This window comes from Colias eurytheme, chromosome 16 (genome assembly GCF_061535395.1).
Source record: "Colias eurytheme isolate Ceu_HAF_F1 chromosome 16, ilColEury1 Martin Lab GWU primary, whole genome shotgun sequence".
In the NCBI taxonomy this organism is placed as follows: Eukaryota; Metazoa; Arthropoda; class Insecta; order Lepidoptera; family Pieridae; genus Colias; species Colias eurytheme.
Window position 1 is genome coordinate 1009467 of NC_142995.1, and position 17711 is coordinate 1027177.

At 33.6% G+C, this 17711-nt stretch overlaps 1 protein-coding gene across 4 annotated transcripts in view; it reads left to right on the forward strand.

Annotated features, from left to right (window-relative positions):
* Positions 1 to 13685, forward strand: part of RIC-3 (RIC3 acetylcholine receptor chaperone) — a 47652-nt gene extending 33967 nt beyond the window's left edge. For all 4 annotated transcript variants that reach the window (XM_090111198.1, XM_090111199.1, XM_090111200.1 and 1 more), the window contains 9 exons: positions 2540 to 2677; positions 3123 to 3228; positions 6552 to 6619; positions 7448 to 8938; positions 9420 to 9512; positions 10747 to 10866; positions 11359 to 11431; positions 12148 to 12203; positions 12502 to 13685. In XM_090111198.1, the coding sequence (XP_089967324.1) occupies positions 2540 to 2677; positions 3123 to 3228; positions 6552 to 6619; positions 7448 to 8938; positions 9420 to 9512; positions 10747 to 10866; positions 11359 to 11431; positions 12148 to 12203; positions 12502 to 12627 (2271 nt within the window). In that variant the 3' untranslated portion in view covers positions 12628 to 13685. The remainder of the gene's footprint in view (positions 1 to 2539; positions 2678 to 3122; positions 3229 to 6551; positions 6620 to 7447; positions 8939 to 9419; positions 9513 to 10746; positions 10867 to 11358; positions 11432 to 12147; positions 12204 to 12501) is intronic.
* The last annotated feature ends 4026 nt before the right edge of the window (positions 13686 to 17711 follow it).

The following is a 17711-nucleotide window of genomic DNA, read 5'->3' on the forward strand; positions in this document are numbered from 1 at the left end:
AGACTCGGAGATACATTTGATTGATTCCACACCTGTTTCTTATTTATTTTGTCCTATACACTACATGAAGATATGAGTGGCAATAACGTGAACAATGCGTCAGTTTAATGTTTCGTTTTATAGGTGGTAGTTAGTGTGTTTGAAGTTAATGAGTTTCTTCTACATAAGTACTTATTTGTTTTTTACAAAGCAAAAGCCATCCATTTTTATGCAATAGGCATTTACCGACAAATACAGGTTCTACTGGTTTCAGTTACCACTTTCACCCTCAAACCCAAAAAGACCAGTAGCAAAAATCTTGATACTCAATCTGAAAGGCTTAACACTTAATGTTGTAACCAGCGCGACTAATCTTGATCGTTGACATTGGTAACGACCCACATTGCCGGCCTAGACACACATGACTCAAATAGACACTCCCGCGCATCACTCTAAATAGATGACGTTATGTAATGTTGTTGTTTCGATTGTGGCCTTTTTTCCTTTTGCAGTAGGGGTGAAAGTCCTTTGGTGGAGTGATGGAAATTGTTAAATGGTAATAAAGGAGATCTGTGCTGGGATGTTTTAAATTCTCCCTAGTTTAATGGGATAAGTAATGATTTTAATTATGTATTTAGTAATTTAATTCGTTCAAACTCAAAGATTTATTTATTCAATTAGACTTCTTCTAGAAGCGCTTTTGAATCGTCATTACAATATATTTTTAACATTTATATTTTACCACCGATTCTTTGTTCATTGCAAAATGTTCAGCAATTGAATAATGAAGGAATAAATAATTATTTATATTATAATAATAATAACATGGTATGAAAGTGGGCATTCTAAATATTTACATATTTGGTCATGGTATTCAATCGCGACTGAGACTAGCCAACTGTGTATAAGATAGGTAATAGGTATACAAGTACTCTCCATATACCTCCCTATGTCATTAAAGTCATAAAAGCACTCGTGGAGAGAAATCAATAGGTGATCAAATCAAATCTCCTTAATGTACAGAATTAAGTAAAACAATCTGACATCAGAAGGGCACAACAGGCAGCCCCATCGATCAACCAGCGATCTCTTCCAGACAACTGGATCCTGGAATTCTTTTGTAGTATGGAAAAAAAGAAAATATTTTGTATTATCCCACATTCGAATCTTGATCTTCAGAAGTGTAGTCGAGCACCTCACTAGTACGCCTCTTAAATATATGCTTGTATAAGCTGGGTTGAAGTGAGTGCTAAAACCGAACACTCAAATAAATATTTCTTTGAATATTTCAAGCCGGTACTAATGGAGTCTCACCGGCTCGTCCAAACAGATCCGCATTGCACTGAAGCTTCTTCGAATTATGTAAATCTTAGATCTGGCAATGGTAGACGTGCGACTTTTTCAGGAGTTGAAATAGACAATGTACCTATTATCGGTCGTTGGGGACGTTAGGTACATGTGGTGCTGTTGTAATATGTTTTTTATAAGAACATAATAAATATTACCTGATGCAAACTTTCAGATGTTTACGTTTGTTAACGTATGTGTACACTGCATGAGATGCTGCTTCCTGTTGTGATATGCAGCTGCTACACCATCGATCCCATTATATTAATATAAATATTTATGTGCATTTCATATTAAAAAATATCAGGTATATTTTCCGAGTTTTCTTATGAAATCACTCATAATGTTTTCCTCATAAAAGTATAAAAATTCACACTAATTCCCATAAATCTATAAGGTCTCATTTAATTCTGTCTCAGTTTCATTTAATTTTTTTCACAATAGGATTCTCTGACAGATATAGTTGATAAAATCATTCACTGTTCAATGTTTAGTTCTTGCGACTAAAAGTCGCATACTTATCGCGCGTCTGCGCTACCCCCAAAACCGGAAAGCATAAACCGCGACGTCGTAAACAACTACCGGTGTTTATTAATCCAATTCAGTTCGATCTTCGTCATTTCGACCGGCGCGCGTAAAATATAATCATTTTATCTTATCACTACGGAGTTGAAAATCGCCCGTTTGCAATTGTTGTTAGTTATGGATAAATCGAAAGCTATGGTATGTAATAAATATAAGTGAAAATATCGATAAATAAACAGTAATGAATATGAGTTGTTTCGTAAGTTTAGTTAATCTCGGCAAGAGATTAAATCACTTCTACATTGGATTATGATAGTAATCATTTTTTAATTTCAATATCATACGGTTTGCTTAATATTTCTCAGCGATTTTATCTTTATTACCGATACGGTGTTGAGATGTGCGGTAGAGTGTTATTAAGATTAAGACTAATTCGTACTATTTGATTTGATGAAAATCGCCATTTTGTTCAATTAAAACTATGTTATATTCATTTTATATCCTTTATGAACTAAACCTTTTATAGTCCGTTTCTACATTGATTGCGGGTAGTCTAAACACCATCAATACCTTATACTGTTACTCAATACCTTTATTTATCTATCTATTTTCTACTCTATTAATATGAACACTATCAACACTATATTTAATTACCCTTATTTATATATATTTATGTATATATTTTCAGCCTCCACCAATCCCCGGCATGCGTCCACCGCTAGGCTCTCCCGGCGGTCCGGTGGCTGCACCGAAATCGTCCATGGGCTTCGTCATGCCAATCTACACTATATGCATTATTGTCTTCTTCGTGTATACGCTTAGTAAGGTGAGTCTGGGTTGATCTGTTTAAAAAATTATGGGTGTATAGTAATTGGTCTATTACATGATAGGAGGTTTATTATAAATGTTTGTAAAATGAATCAAGAGAAAACAGAAAAGGTATAAAATATTACGAGGAAATCATATACCATCAAACAAGCTTGAAACTACAATTATTATAGTGCCTTTAATGTCCACTTAAAAGTGTTGTTCAATGAAGAAAAATACACATTGTGCACTTTATTAAATATCTGGGTTAAAATTCACCAATTCACAATGAAACATATTTACCCCTATTGAAAAGGGGCATCTACTTTAAATACATGAAAAATACATCAAGTCAACAATCCAATATATGCCTCTTGAAGATACATAAAGTAGAAGACAACTAAAAATTAAATAGACATTTAAAAACATCAAAACGTATTAAGACACCCTGATACTCCTTGCAGATCTTATTCAAACGCACGGGCGTACCCTACGAGCCGGTGACTCCGGACCCTCAGTTCAGACGACGAGTGTTCCGAGATGACTCCAGAACTACCCCGGATAAACTTGGTAAGTTAATAAAAAAATGTTGTGTGGTTTTATGAAACCACGGTAAAAGTGAAACTGTTCGAACGGTTCCGAACACTGCTTTGTGTAGCGCATGTCGCGTGACGGTCGGCTGCCGAGTAGGTATACCTACTCGGCAGCCGCGATACACGCGACATGCGCTACACAGACCAAAAAGTTTGAGACGATGTAATAAAAGTTTCACTTTAATAATAATATAATATTTTGCATAATGTGTGTACAAAGGTATCAATCAGTAAAACAGTTGGTAAAGCTAAGCTGGATCATATCACTATGCAGTGGTGTTGCCTAAAATTTTGGATGATCTGACTATCGAGATAGAACTTCTTTCATAGATAGAGAAATTGTTTTCTCTTCCTTTCGTATTTCGTTCATCATTGGGACAAAATCTGGTCATATCATAGCATAGATTCTCATCATGATAAATGTAAAAGGGTGTAAAATTTGAATTTTGTAAAAGTGTGTTGGATGTATTTTCTAGAATTCATCATCATGTCAATCAAGCGATTAGATACACTCTGAAAATATTTTTTGGAGACGATATGCGCTTATAAATAGCGGTAATTCCAATAAATAAATTCCTATTCGATCACACACGAAGCAAAAATTGGTTCGAAATCCATATATCGTGTATTGTATTCTCAAATAGCTTAGCTCTGGTAATCAGTCTAATTAAATTTACACGATCTTTCCGTTAACACGCAAACAGGACACAAAGAGGCCGACACAAGTGAGTATATCGGTATATTTCATATTTTTATGTTTATGGCGAATGACGTAAACAGGAAGACCTCGATAATGGACGGAAAAGTTAATTAGTTTGTTAGAAGTTGATTAATGTAGACCTATTTAATGAAGCTATTAATACTGATAACGAACCAATTCTTAAATGTGAGCTTAATCGCGGCCGTTATTAATATTGTGACAATAATTGGACAGTAAATAATACAATTCGATCGATGATAGGATATTTTTAGAATTATTTTTTAAGGCGTCAGTTTAAGTATAAAGTACCTAATGAATATTATTTTAGCTCATAGTATCCCTGACCCTAGATTTTGCAATTAGCGATCTGCTATCCTATTTTTTTCCCTGGAGTGCCTTATCAAAGTTTGCTATGTATCTCTTATACCCGGATGAATTTGGTCCTATGTAGTGGCGTTTTGCTACGTAATATTATTCCCTGGATTGCTTTGCCTCCTAAGAAGTGGCGTTACATTGTCAATGTCCAGGGGATGTCGAGATCGCGGCACTGCGAGCGCGTTTAGAGGAGACGGAGCGCGCGATGCAACGTATCGTCGGTCAGCTCGCGCAACGCGATGCGGTACTTGTCTCCCATTGGTCAGACCGCGGGACGACCAATGGAATGCGTGGATTTGAATGGCGCGTTCCTATTGGTCGGATTCGCTTGACGTGGAAGTGTTAGATGCGATGGGCTAGGGGTTGATGAAGAAGAGATACATTTTGTCGTATCGGGATTCTTAATGCATAAGATGATTTGTTAAATTAAAAGACAGTCGTTATAGAATAGCAAACATAAAATAATGTTCTTCCTCATAAAAATCATCAATCGAGATTCAATTACCTGTACTCATAAACGTTGTAAAATGGTATATGTTCCATTTCAACATCGCTCTGCCACCTATTTCATTGAAACTTTGTAACTAAAACTCTATCAAAGAGATAGTTTTCTTAAATGATGTACATTAAGCATTATTGGCTTAATATATCGATTGCTAAGCATCTTGAATCATCTCTAAATAGATCTGTTGCAATGCGCCAAGTTACAACATTGCCCTATTTGTAACTATTAATAGCCATCTGTTATTGTAAATACAAATTAATAGGCCGATCATCGCATCTAATATTTTCATGCTTCAAAATTCGGCAAGGATTCTCTGTCTCTTTCATATTTGATGAGGTCAATTGAGACAGTTGATCCGATTGTGGTTAGATTTAATTTGCGTGGTCCTTTAGTTATTAGGCGTTTGGTATAGATGCTTGCGGCATGGTGACGGTATTTTTGATGCTTGAAGGACAGAAGGGTGTTAAGAAGGGATTTGGAGCGCTATAAAATGATAAAAATGAACCAAATTGGAAACATTGAGAGAATTGACCTTGACTAAAAGTTATAGGAAATTTAAAAGTTACGCTTTTGTTAAAAAGTTGAGTTGAGTTGTTTGAACAAAAGATATGCTTTTCGTCGCAATGTCCATATTTAATTTATCGGCTTATAATTGTTTTCTATACCCATTTCTAGCGTTATAGTTAAACAAAAACCGATCAATAATTCCAAAAATGAAAATAGACATTTTATACCTTCTTCACTCTTCTGTTTCGTCTTACACAACAATGTGTTATGACGATGTTGCATTTGGTTTCAGCAATAAAATTATAAATGTATTTGTACCCAAACCAATTAATACGTACGTATCCTTAGTTGTAACCTATTTTATTAGACACCCGCTCAACCCGACTCTACAATGACGTCACGAATTTGTCCATACTACAGAAACATATGCAAACAAATGCTTGGTCCAAAATTATATTCTGATGCTAAAATTAAAGATGGTAACGTTGTTAACAAAACAGCTGAATTAGTTCATACGACAAGTGATTTTTTTATATAGCGAGGAATATGATCTATGATACAAAATGTTTATAAAGATAATTGGAATATAAAGTAAACTGATGTTTTGGCCGCATTCCAGGATGCAAGCGTGGTCGATCGTCTGTACGAACTATTTTAGACGCGTCCTTCACAATTATTTGTTTGATTATAGTTTATTTTTAATGAACTAAATTTTGCATTTGCGTACTTGGAGAATCATTCATGAATTTTCGAAGTGCTTTCGAACCGGAATACAATCAAATACACTACTGCTGACATAAGATCTTATTTTTAAACAAAAACACGCATATTCAATAATACTTGCCAGATATGTTACAATAATTGAAATAGTTATTAACTGCTTGGATTGTTTTTGTTTTGGGATGAATTATTATCTTTCCCAAACAATGTAACAAACGCAAGCATGACCCATTAAATATTATTGGTTTTAATAATTATGTCGAATGTTAATTCGAATAATTAAGTATTGTGTGCTAATTATGTCTTATTTCGTATAATTGTATAGAATTAACGTTTAAATTAATGAAATAGATGCAATTGAAGCTATAAGCACACATAACGATTGTCTATAATCTGTATTATGATATACGAGAGATACAAAATGAACTGTGGTTCAAAAGATTATAATGATGACAAATAATACAAAGGCTGATGTTAAAATTATTGGTCACAGTTGTCACGGCCATATCTGGCCTGGTAGCGGAGGTGCAACAACAGATGGAGGCGAGCCAGCAGAGACAGGTCTTGCATGATGTGCATATGTGTATCGGAAGTTTTGTTTTGTTCCCCTTCATTGCCATTGATTCGCTTTTCTTTTGCGTTCTAGTTTGAGATTTGAGATTCAATGTTTAGTGAATTTTTTTTTTATAATTTTGATAGTAAATGTCAATCATGTATATATTATATAGCATTGGCCCAAGAACAGTGCCCGGGGCACTCCTTTTTTGTTCAATTTAATCCATCAATTATATTATTTCTCTTTATTTATAGTACATCTATATTTTGGGTTTTTTTGAACTCATCTCATCTTTTCTTTTGCCACCACTATATTACTTCAATTGTTTCATCGCCTTTCAGTCTATCACTTTTACCATTCGATGTTTTAATCATTTATTCATTCCGTCTACCATCTGTCTGTTTACCAAGCTACCTCGCCCGAAATAACCCAAACGTCTTAAAGTGATTTATGTAACATTAACGAAAACCATCAGACTTCCTAATAATGATTTATTTTCCTTAGCTTGGCTTTAACCTATATTATTGTTAGTATCTGCTTGATTTCGGTAATCGTTTTTATAGTTAGATGTAGTATTTTTGATTAATAATAGTTATTTTATCGTGAGAGTTATTGACGTTTTACTACTTGCTTTTCAGGATTTTGTTTGAAATGCTTCGAATTTTGTAGTAGGCATTAGATAGATTGATTACCTATGCGTTTTATTGAATGTAGTGTTATTTTTATAAACCTGACAGTTTGCGTAGTGATTGTTTTCTATGCTCTAAAAATATTGTTGTAGTTGATTGACATCTAATTATAATTTTTATTAAAATTACATTACTCAATTCCAGGAATCCCAAGATAATCACACCCGTCCGTACACAAATGGAACAATATTAGTTAACTCTGGTCCAGTTCAAATCGTGACTAGTGAGTACCAGGAGCCAAAGCCAAACGCAGAATTGGCGAAATCTAAGGAAAATTTGTCTGAACGTAAGGAATCATCCTCTGAAAATGAATTACCTGACGATAAAGAGTCAATTCATAATGTGCATGATCATACAAAACAGACAGAACTAACACCTATTCACGAAGAAACAGTTCAAACAAAAGAATCTACTCAATCAAATAACGTTGAAATACAAAGCGATACACAAAAACCACAAGACACAACGGACATTAACCTTTCTCAGTTAGAACAAACACAATCTTCTAAAGAGCAAGAGGAGTCTTCCACTGAACTTAAAGAACACAATGGAGATGAAATCTCATCACAATTCATTCAAAAAGAGTCCTCGTTAGAAAAAGAACAGTTATCTGACGATCAAGCGCAACCTCCATCTCCATCGTCCATAGAAAATAAAGAACCTTTGTCAAAACCAAAGGAATCTTCTATTGAGCAAGAAGATATTCCATCAAAACTAACATCCAATTTACAGGATCAGTTGTCATCAGATGCATGTGTAGATGACAAAACTGATTCTGAAAGTACTTTACAACAAAAAGAATCCTCAATAGAACAAGATGGATTAATTAATAAGCATGGAGATTCTCCACAACCCTTGTTAACAGAAAATTACTCTTTGATACTTAAAGAGGCATCCATAGAGCATGATTCATCTGAATCACCCATAGAACATATTGAACTACCTACAGAATCAAAAGAGTTAGAATCTATCGAAAAAGAAACCTCTGTTGAGCCAAAAGAACCTAGTGAAGAAAAAGAATTGTCCTCTGATGCACCTTTAGTAAAACAAAAGGAATCTGAATCTAAAGAAGCATCTATTGAAAAAGAATTAACTCCAGATCCTAATACATCTTTGCCAATCCAAAAAGAAACATCCTTAGAACAGGAATCTATTTTGGAACCAAAAGACGTTTCTACGGAGGAAATCTCAATGAAAGATAACTTAGAATCGAACGAAACTTCACTACCAAAAACACGTTCCTCACCAGAGCATAAATCATTAGTTATTAAAGATGACTCTGATTTTGAAACAGATGACGCAGACAAAGAATTTACAAAAGAACCTACACCAGTAACATCTGAAGAAGAATTAGATGATATTTCAGATAAAGAAGACAAACCAGTAAAAGCTAAAGAAGCAGTGATCAAAGAAAATGACGAACCTAAAGAATCAAAGCCGGTTGAAGAAATTACGCCCAAAAAGCCAGAAAGCATAGATATAAAACAAGATGCAATAGTAAAAACAGAAGAATTTCTAAAGGAAGAGAGAGACGTTGCGACGAAAGATGGTCCAACAACACCGGAGCTGTTGGCTGAGGCGCTGAAAGAAGATTCTCCTGCAGAAACAATTGATAATGAGAACTCTAGTGTTAAGGTAAGTACACTTTTATGTTATTTTTTTCTAATGTAAATGATAACATATGAGTTTCTTTAAACAAACATAGAGAGTAAAACAAAAAATATGTGGAATTCATATTCATTGGTCTACAACTGCTAATATCTTTTTTGTAAATTCTCCGGAAATATATTATCTTCAGTTTCATATTAGTTTACAGCTAAATTAAGGTTCACCGATTCTCCTAAGCTTATTTTTATAATAATTTATTTTCCTTGAACACACACATTAAAAAAAATTGGTTGTCTGTAAAGTCGGTTTACTGACGATAGTTGAACGTGACAACGTCCGATTGTGCTTCTTTGTCGCTCGTTCCGCGCTCTCGCTTGCACTTCAAGCCTTACATGGAACGCCTCAGAGCGAGGTAACGCCGCATGAGTCATGTTTTTTCGTGCGTGCAGACGGCTTTATCGAATTATAAGACGTTGTCACGTCAATAAATACAATTATAATTTAACAGATAATGGGTATGGAGGTAACAGCGCACCCGGCGGATGGCAGCACGATGCCCGCGCGGCCGCCGCTCGCGAGCCACCCGCCTGCTCAACCTGCGGTGAGATTTGATATTAGACACTACATATGTATGATACACTTACCATATATTACTTACCAATAAACAATGCTTATTAAGAGGAGGCTCCCTAAATTTTATGTGAATTTGCATTAATATTCTGAAACAAAACATACAATCAAAATGGAACTTTAGTATATGATTTATTGGGTCTTTTTCTTTCCATGTACAAGACAGTTATGTAATTGTAACATTTTCGCTCGATTCGTTTTTTATTCAAAAATTATGCCTTTTTTAAAGATTATTACATTTTTTTAAAGATTTACTTGGACTTTATGTCTAAAATAAATGTTAATAGTAAGAAAATATAGTTTACTATCCAATCCCAAGATATTTTTTCTCTAGATCAATTATTACTTTAGTTATAAACGAAATAAGAATTGAGACTTGCGAGATTTAGTTTCGAGCTCGAACGCGATCAAAGAGCGCACGCGATATTCAACTTTATTACGGCTGTGTTAGCGTCTAGCACCGTAGCGGTCTAACCGGTCTCTCAGTGACAGAAATTATGTTAGGGAGCCTCCTCTTTACGTTTTATCATTTACACACTATCCGGCTAATCATACTGGTCAAATTGGAAAAGGTCCTAATGAATTATCTGCCCTTAATGTTTGTTAATAAAAGTAGATAACAAGATTTCTTGTATAAGTTAATCAGTTATTCACAACTTGTTACATCTTACCACAATTTACTTATGACCTACTATTGGTTACTTATCATCTTATTATAATATTTATATTATCATTTGTTAACAGTAACATTATTTAGTGCAAATATGTTAAATTCAAGAACGGCTCGACCAATTCGGCAATTTTTTCAACGTTTTTGTTAATACACTGGCAGATTCTTATGGAGAGAAAACGCGAAATAGGGCCAATAGGGCAGAACAACGTCTGCTGGGGCAGCTAGTTTCTAATATATTTATCACTAGCCGCTCCGCGCGGTTTCACCCCCGTGGCTCCTCTCCTGTTGGTCGTAGCGTGATGATATATAGCCTATAGCCTTCCTCGATAAATGAGCTATCTAACACCGAAAGAATTTTTTAAATCGGACCAGTAGTTCCCGAGATTAGCGCGTTCTAACAAACAAACAAACTCTTCAGCTTTATAATATTAGTATAAATTAAATCCACCTTAAAACAGGCCATTTTGACTTACACCAACATTACTACATAATACAATTCTATATTTTCTGATATAATGACCATAAATTCCAGCATAAAGCAGAGGACGTGAAGTCGATATTCCTAGAGACGGAGATCCCGCAGCAGTCCCGCGTGCTCGTCGCCGACTTCCAGGATAGCGCTGATGTGCAGAAACCCACCAAGAATGCGCCGGTATTTATTTATTTATTAACTATGTAAACAGATATATTGTTGGATGTGTAGATAATTTTCAAAAAAAATTGATAATTTTTGTTCCATTCCCATATCTAAACATAAATTTCAATGTTTTCTTGTCTCTATTTTTTTAAGAAATTGAATTTATTGTTAAAAAACTATAACAAATACAGTTTTAAAAATATTAATAAAAGAAATTGGTGTGAAAGGCTAAGCCAACTTACCAATCGAAAAATCGAATAATCGATCATCGAAATGCACAAGATTTCATCATATTAATAACTAGTGGTCCGCCTCGGCTTCGCCCGTGGTACCTACATGTTTAAACTATCCTATCTCTCAAGTTGGATCGAACTGCACATGGTGTGCGAATTTTATTATAATCGGTTAAGTGGTTTAGGAGTCCATTGAGGACAAACATTGTGACACGAGATTTATATATATTAAGATTTACGTAATATGAACTAGGTACTTATTTTATTATTTCAGTTGGTGGTGAGCGGTAAGATGACGCTGTCTCTGATACAAGATGCGCCGCGAGACTCGCCTGAACGAGATCCAGGTAATAACATTAGTATGAATTATTTGTTCTTTTGTTATATAGAAAAATATTGCCATAAGACGGATGTCTATTGAATTTAAATTGTACTGCATTTATTTTTGGTAACATATTATATCTCTGAATGTTTTAATGCGGCCAGCAAGCGGTAAGAGAGATGTCCTAGGTAAGATTTCCAGTAATAAAAAATCACTCTACTTTTTAACAAGTCAATAACTGCGTTAAAAACAACCGACTTCAAACTTGCACTTGCAACATTTACAAATACAGACAAAAATGCTCATAAAATAAAAACTACTGGGCCTATCCGAATAAAATTTTTATGGGACCAATTCGACACCATCCCGCATCGAACAAAAAAAGAATCACGTAAATCGGTTCAGAAACCTCGGAGTAATCGGTGTACATACATAAAAAAAAAAAAACATACCGGCCGAATTGATAACCTCCTCCTTTTTTTGAAGTCGGTTAAAAATCATAATGTATGTCTTTACTAGCTTTGAACCTTTGAACTTTTAAGTAGAAAAATCCCATGGGAATGAGATGTTTCACTGCGGTAAAAAAGTATCCTAAATTACTTTCTAGTTCACACATACATAAAAATAAATATCATAAAATTGCATTTTAATGTGAAAGAAGGTCAAGCAAACACACATTCACATTATAATATTAGTATAAATAGATTAAAATAAGGATTGAATATAATTGAAATGTTTCAGAATCTACAATAACCGAGTATACGACAGCGAGTGCCATGACACAACCAGCAGCCGGGGTATGATTTCTCTTACTTATATTAAAACTATTAATTTCAATATATTATGTAGTTGCGTATTTTATGAATGAAAAAAGCAGCAAAAATATGATGTTGCAAAGTTTAAAATATATCCTGGTCATCGATTAATTGTCGAAAAATTGAATTTCTCAGGACAAAGCAACAAATTCTTCAAATTTTGATTCAAATTATTAAAACGACTACTGGCAATATAAAAAGTTGACATTTTATTTAAAGAGTTCATCATATCAGCATATAAAATCAATTTTATTGACAATAATTTAACCCACTTTTACAGAAGGACGACGATCTCTCCGAAGATGAAATCGAAGAAGAGATAGAAGAAGAAGAGGAAGAGATAGAAGAGTTGGAAGAAGAGGAAGAAGAAATAGAGTTAGGCGGGAACAAGACAGGTTTAAAGTGATAATCGATAGTATTAGACGTGCTAAGGACCCTTAAGTAGATTTCATACAATTTTCAATCTAAACCTATTTTAACACATTTCTTCGTAGATATTATAATAATTTAATAAAGCATTTTAAACAAATTCGAGTATTTTTCGTCCTTAGCACATTAAGTATTAATTGTGGATATTTTTTATCTGTATCATTCGTCTATCGTCTATGGTTCATTTTAAAGAGATCTGTGAATTATTAATTTTATGTGTTACTAGTTTGTTTTTGTTCCAAAGATATTTATTAAATAATACGAAAAAGGGGCTGAAATTTGCTAAACTTTCTTTCTTAGGCTCTGCTCACTTTTAAATATCTTTGGTTCATGCAAAAGTATTATATTGTAGAATATTTTTCAATGATACATTTGTAATTTTGTAAACGATTGGTGTTCGTATTTATGTGCCAAATTTTCTTAAAGCGTATCATAATTTTATTTGGTAAAATTTTACAACCATTATACAGTATATTTTGAATTTATTGTATTAATTTTCGCGTAAATGTATTTGATTTTCGCGAATATACGAAAATAAATTGCCAAATTTTAAACATTAGTTTTGTATCTATATTGTACTTCAATTGACCCTTTTTGTTTGTTTCGTAATTTACATCTAGAATCGAATTATTTATTGATTAAATTGTTATTTAATATTTAATTATACAGTTGTATGCACCGGCGTGTTGTATGAAATTGTTTGCATTTATGCGGTTTTTGTTGTCTGTGGTCACTGCTTTTTATGCTTTACAGATTATAAATTATTGACGTTTTAAAATAAATATCAAGTTGCGTGTTTTTAATGAATTATTTGCAATACAATCTATTTTTGAGCTCGCCATCTCGTCTATTTAAATGAAAAGGGAGGACATTTTATTACACTCTAACATTCCTTTTCAAATATATTTATTTATAGAGAAATTTATTTTTATTTGCACAGTTGATACATATTATAACTAATTTACTAAGTTAGCATTTTAATGTAGATTGCTTGTGGAGTTTTGTTGATTTGATAGTTGTAACAATAAATGATTGAAATTATGCCTCGTTTTATTTATTATCCTGATGTTCTTTTTTTACACGTACCATTACCATATGGTAAAACATACAATGTTAAATATTATAAGTCCGCCTGCCTCCGAAACTTCAATGATTCGTCACTTATTACACGTAACCAGATACTACCATATTTTAGTGTAAATATTAAATACTTATTGAAAAAATAGTCAATAGAGACATTTTCTTTTATACAAATGTAAAAAAAAATTAATGGAAACACATTTAATCTGTTTATATTATTAACTAGCGGTCCGCCCCGGCTTCGCCCGTGGTACATATTTACGTTTTCTCTACATAAAAACCATCCTCGTACTTCAAGAAATATAATAAAAAAAGAATTATCGAAATCGGTTCAGCCGTTCTCGAGTTATGCGCTTACCAACACATTTTGCGATTCATTTTTATATATAAGATTACTAAATGTGCACAATTTTTTATGCAGCGCCATCTATCGGAATTTATAAATTTCAAATGCGCAACATAAATAGATCTTCCCAAGGGAATGAGATGTTCATGGCATGGCGGTATAAAGTATTTCTTTGGCCTCCCAACTTACCCAAACATCATACCATAAAATAGCACTATTTTAGCGATACTATATTATTAGTAAAGATATTTATTAGTTAAAATCAAAAGATACTTTACGAATTTTCTTAGTTTTCAACTTTCATTTTCATCAACAAGTGATTATAACCGCTCATATGCTTTGCGCAACTACAGTTGCAAAAATAAAATACGCTAAATAGCTTGCAAAAAAAATAAAGGTAGCCTACTTTGCTAGTGCTCTGGAACGTGCGCCGCGCGTTCGACGCACCGCTATTAAAACTTAATTTATGACTGCCGCGAGAGGAGTACTTCAAATATATTGACTGTAATCGATTGCTATTGTAATAATACTATACAAAACTGTGTTATTTTTACAATATATGATTACCGTATACCTTAAAAAGTTATGAAATCGTCTAAAGTCTACTAACTTTTAAAGTCGTCTTTATTACATATTTATTACAACGGTCACTAAAATATTACTTTATAACAATAAAACACATGTTAGAGAATAATCTGGTAAGTAAACACGAGTAGAAATCAATAAAATACAACAATTACGGCATATTTTAACACTTCCTTGTAAGACACGTAAGATACAAACTAAGATATTCCCAAAATTCTGTTTGAAAGGTTGGTACAGGTAAATTAGCTTGGAGAAATTTTTGCGTTTGTAGTAGTGTATGGTCAGCAAATAAAATAAAACAACATTTTATTTTTAGTTTTTATTTTATACAGGGTTACTTGTAAAACACCAGCAACCTCGCAGGACAAGATAGCTAACATCATAAATAACAACATTTGTTCTACGACTTTTGGCATAACGCAATAAATTATTTTTAAATGATTTTTTAAACTTTTATTGTACTCTCCTTACATTTGTAAGTCTATGTTCTATTAATTATCGGATGGACGACGCGACGCCCCCTTCCCCCTCTCGTTCGCTTTTTGTTTACGTAATTTTTGGGAGGCGTAGAGTTTATAATATTCAGACGGAAAATTAAATGAATATTTATTTTTGTATGAAAATAAAATCTAACAAATTATCAAAAGTCGAAATGTTGTTACTTATGATGTTAGCTATCTTCTCCTGCGAGGTTGCCGGTGTTTTACAAGTAACCCTGTATATATAAGGGATTTTAAATTAAACTATATGTGTTTCTCCTCTGAAAAAGATGAGACTTTATTTTAATATTTGCACATTTAACATACATATAACTTTTACATTAACAATGTTACTAAAATGAAAAATTTACTAACCTGAAAAAGAAACGACATTTAAAGTTTAATTCTTTAGTTTGAGAAGTCAAAGGCTTGCCTCGACCATGTTTTAACACTGGAGCCATATTGAATTAACAATATAAAGTTACAACACTTACACACAAATTAAACACTAGTTATGGCCCTGCCTTCATACAAAACTGCTGAATACGCCGTTCGCACGGGAATAGAATGTGGATGCGATTTCCCTTATAGCATCCAAGCTTACGTCTTTATAATTATTAAACTGTATAAATTCATTCTTTAACTCCGGTCTGCATCGTGCAGACATGGGTGTAAAAGTCTCATTTTAGCTATTAAATGTAGTTTTTAAGTACATCTGAGTTTTCATTTGGGGCCTCCGGCTGCGGGACATGTAATTCACTTCAACAAATATTATAACAATAATAACAAATAATAACAACAATCAACAAATACAAAATTTATCAATTAAACTACGTACATAATAATTATAATTTTTGAATGAAATGTGCTTTATGTTCTAACGCTACCAAACGACTGCACGTGGCACCTGCGGACAGCGTAAACTGGTTTATTCTGGTTTTGTGCGTGTTTCCACTTTCCACTATCAAGTGACGATTTATTTATTTGTTTTGTTTCGTAATTATTATGGTCAAATATTAATTATGAAACAAATTATTATGGACACGATATTTTATTGTTTCACGGTAGTCGCCTTGTCGTTTGCTCAAGGACGTAAAATTGAATGATATATTTTTTTTTATAAAGTCAAAACCATTTTCTTTCAAATAAAAACTTGTTTTTATTGAAAACAAAAGTGTTGCTAGGAATAAGTATAAAGTTAAATAGTAATGTTAGGATATCGAAACATTTTTGTATAGGCCAGAACGATATAGTGGAAACGCGCTCTAAGATCTGAGTAATATACACACCACTACATATGCAAAAATTTCTCCAAGCTAATTTACCTGTAGTACTGGGGAGAAATAGACGAATCAATTAGTTGTCTTTGGTTTAAATACGTAAAAATTAGACTCTGAGAGTATGAAATAGAGTTTATAATCAATTGAAATAAGAAAGTCGCTTTGCAACCACAGTTGCGCGAAACAAGATTCTCGATCGTGTTTTTGCAACTGTGGTTGCGCGTAGCTAAGTAAGGGGTCATTTTTTTTTTCTCAAGCATATGAGCGGCTAAGGAAGGTGTTATATTTTTCTTTCTTTCATATTTATGTATTACGAAGTGTTGGCCCATGTGTGATGTACTTAAAGGCTAAAGCTAAAAGCATTATAATATTATGTTCTAAGGTTATGTACGAAGCTATTTAAGATTTGTATCACTACATTTGTATGTAGGTATATATGTATAATCACAAGCACGAAAACTATCGTCAAAGTCATGTCAAAGTATTCGTATCGGATTGGTATCAACATCGAGAGCATGACGTCATCTATACTTATAATAAATCTGTAGAGAGGCCAATTCTGTACATGAAATATATTTAAAAAAAAACTATGAAGGGGTGATAAGGGATCGCTACTGATGCCAAAAATGCAATCAGTAAAATTTTTGTCTGTCTGTCTGTATATTCGTTATAGAAACAAAAACTACAGGACGGATTTTAACCAAATTTGACACAATTATTCTTCATACTCCTGGGCAGGTTATAGTAAAAGAATCATGTAAATCGGTGTAGAAACACCAAAGTTATACATGAAATACGCTATAAGTCATCGCGCGTGAATACAGAATCATGCAGCCATAAGGATTATTTTTGTGTATCAGTTGCCGCGTTCGACGCGCTTCGCGGCGGGAGCTATAAAAAGGCGGCGGGTCTGCACCCGTTTCGCGTTGTCATGGCATCACGTGTGAACGGCTGAACCGATTTCGATAATTCTTTTCTATTATATTCCTTGAAGTACGAGGATGGTTTTTATGTAGAGAAAACGTAAATATGTACCACGGGCGAAGCCGGTCGGACCGCTAGTTAGTACATATAAAAATATGTAGTTTCTTTTTCGCACGGCAGGGGCGCTTTTCACATTCCCATATGTATGCGCTTGTCTTGACGATAGTAGTTCTCATGCCATTGCGGTTCTGAATCACTACATAGTCGTTATAATTCAAGATACAATGGGCTGTTTTGTATTATGTTTCGGAATTTATCATGCAAGTTGGGAAATAAAACTATGGTAGTTTCCCCGGGCTGTGTTGTT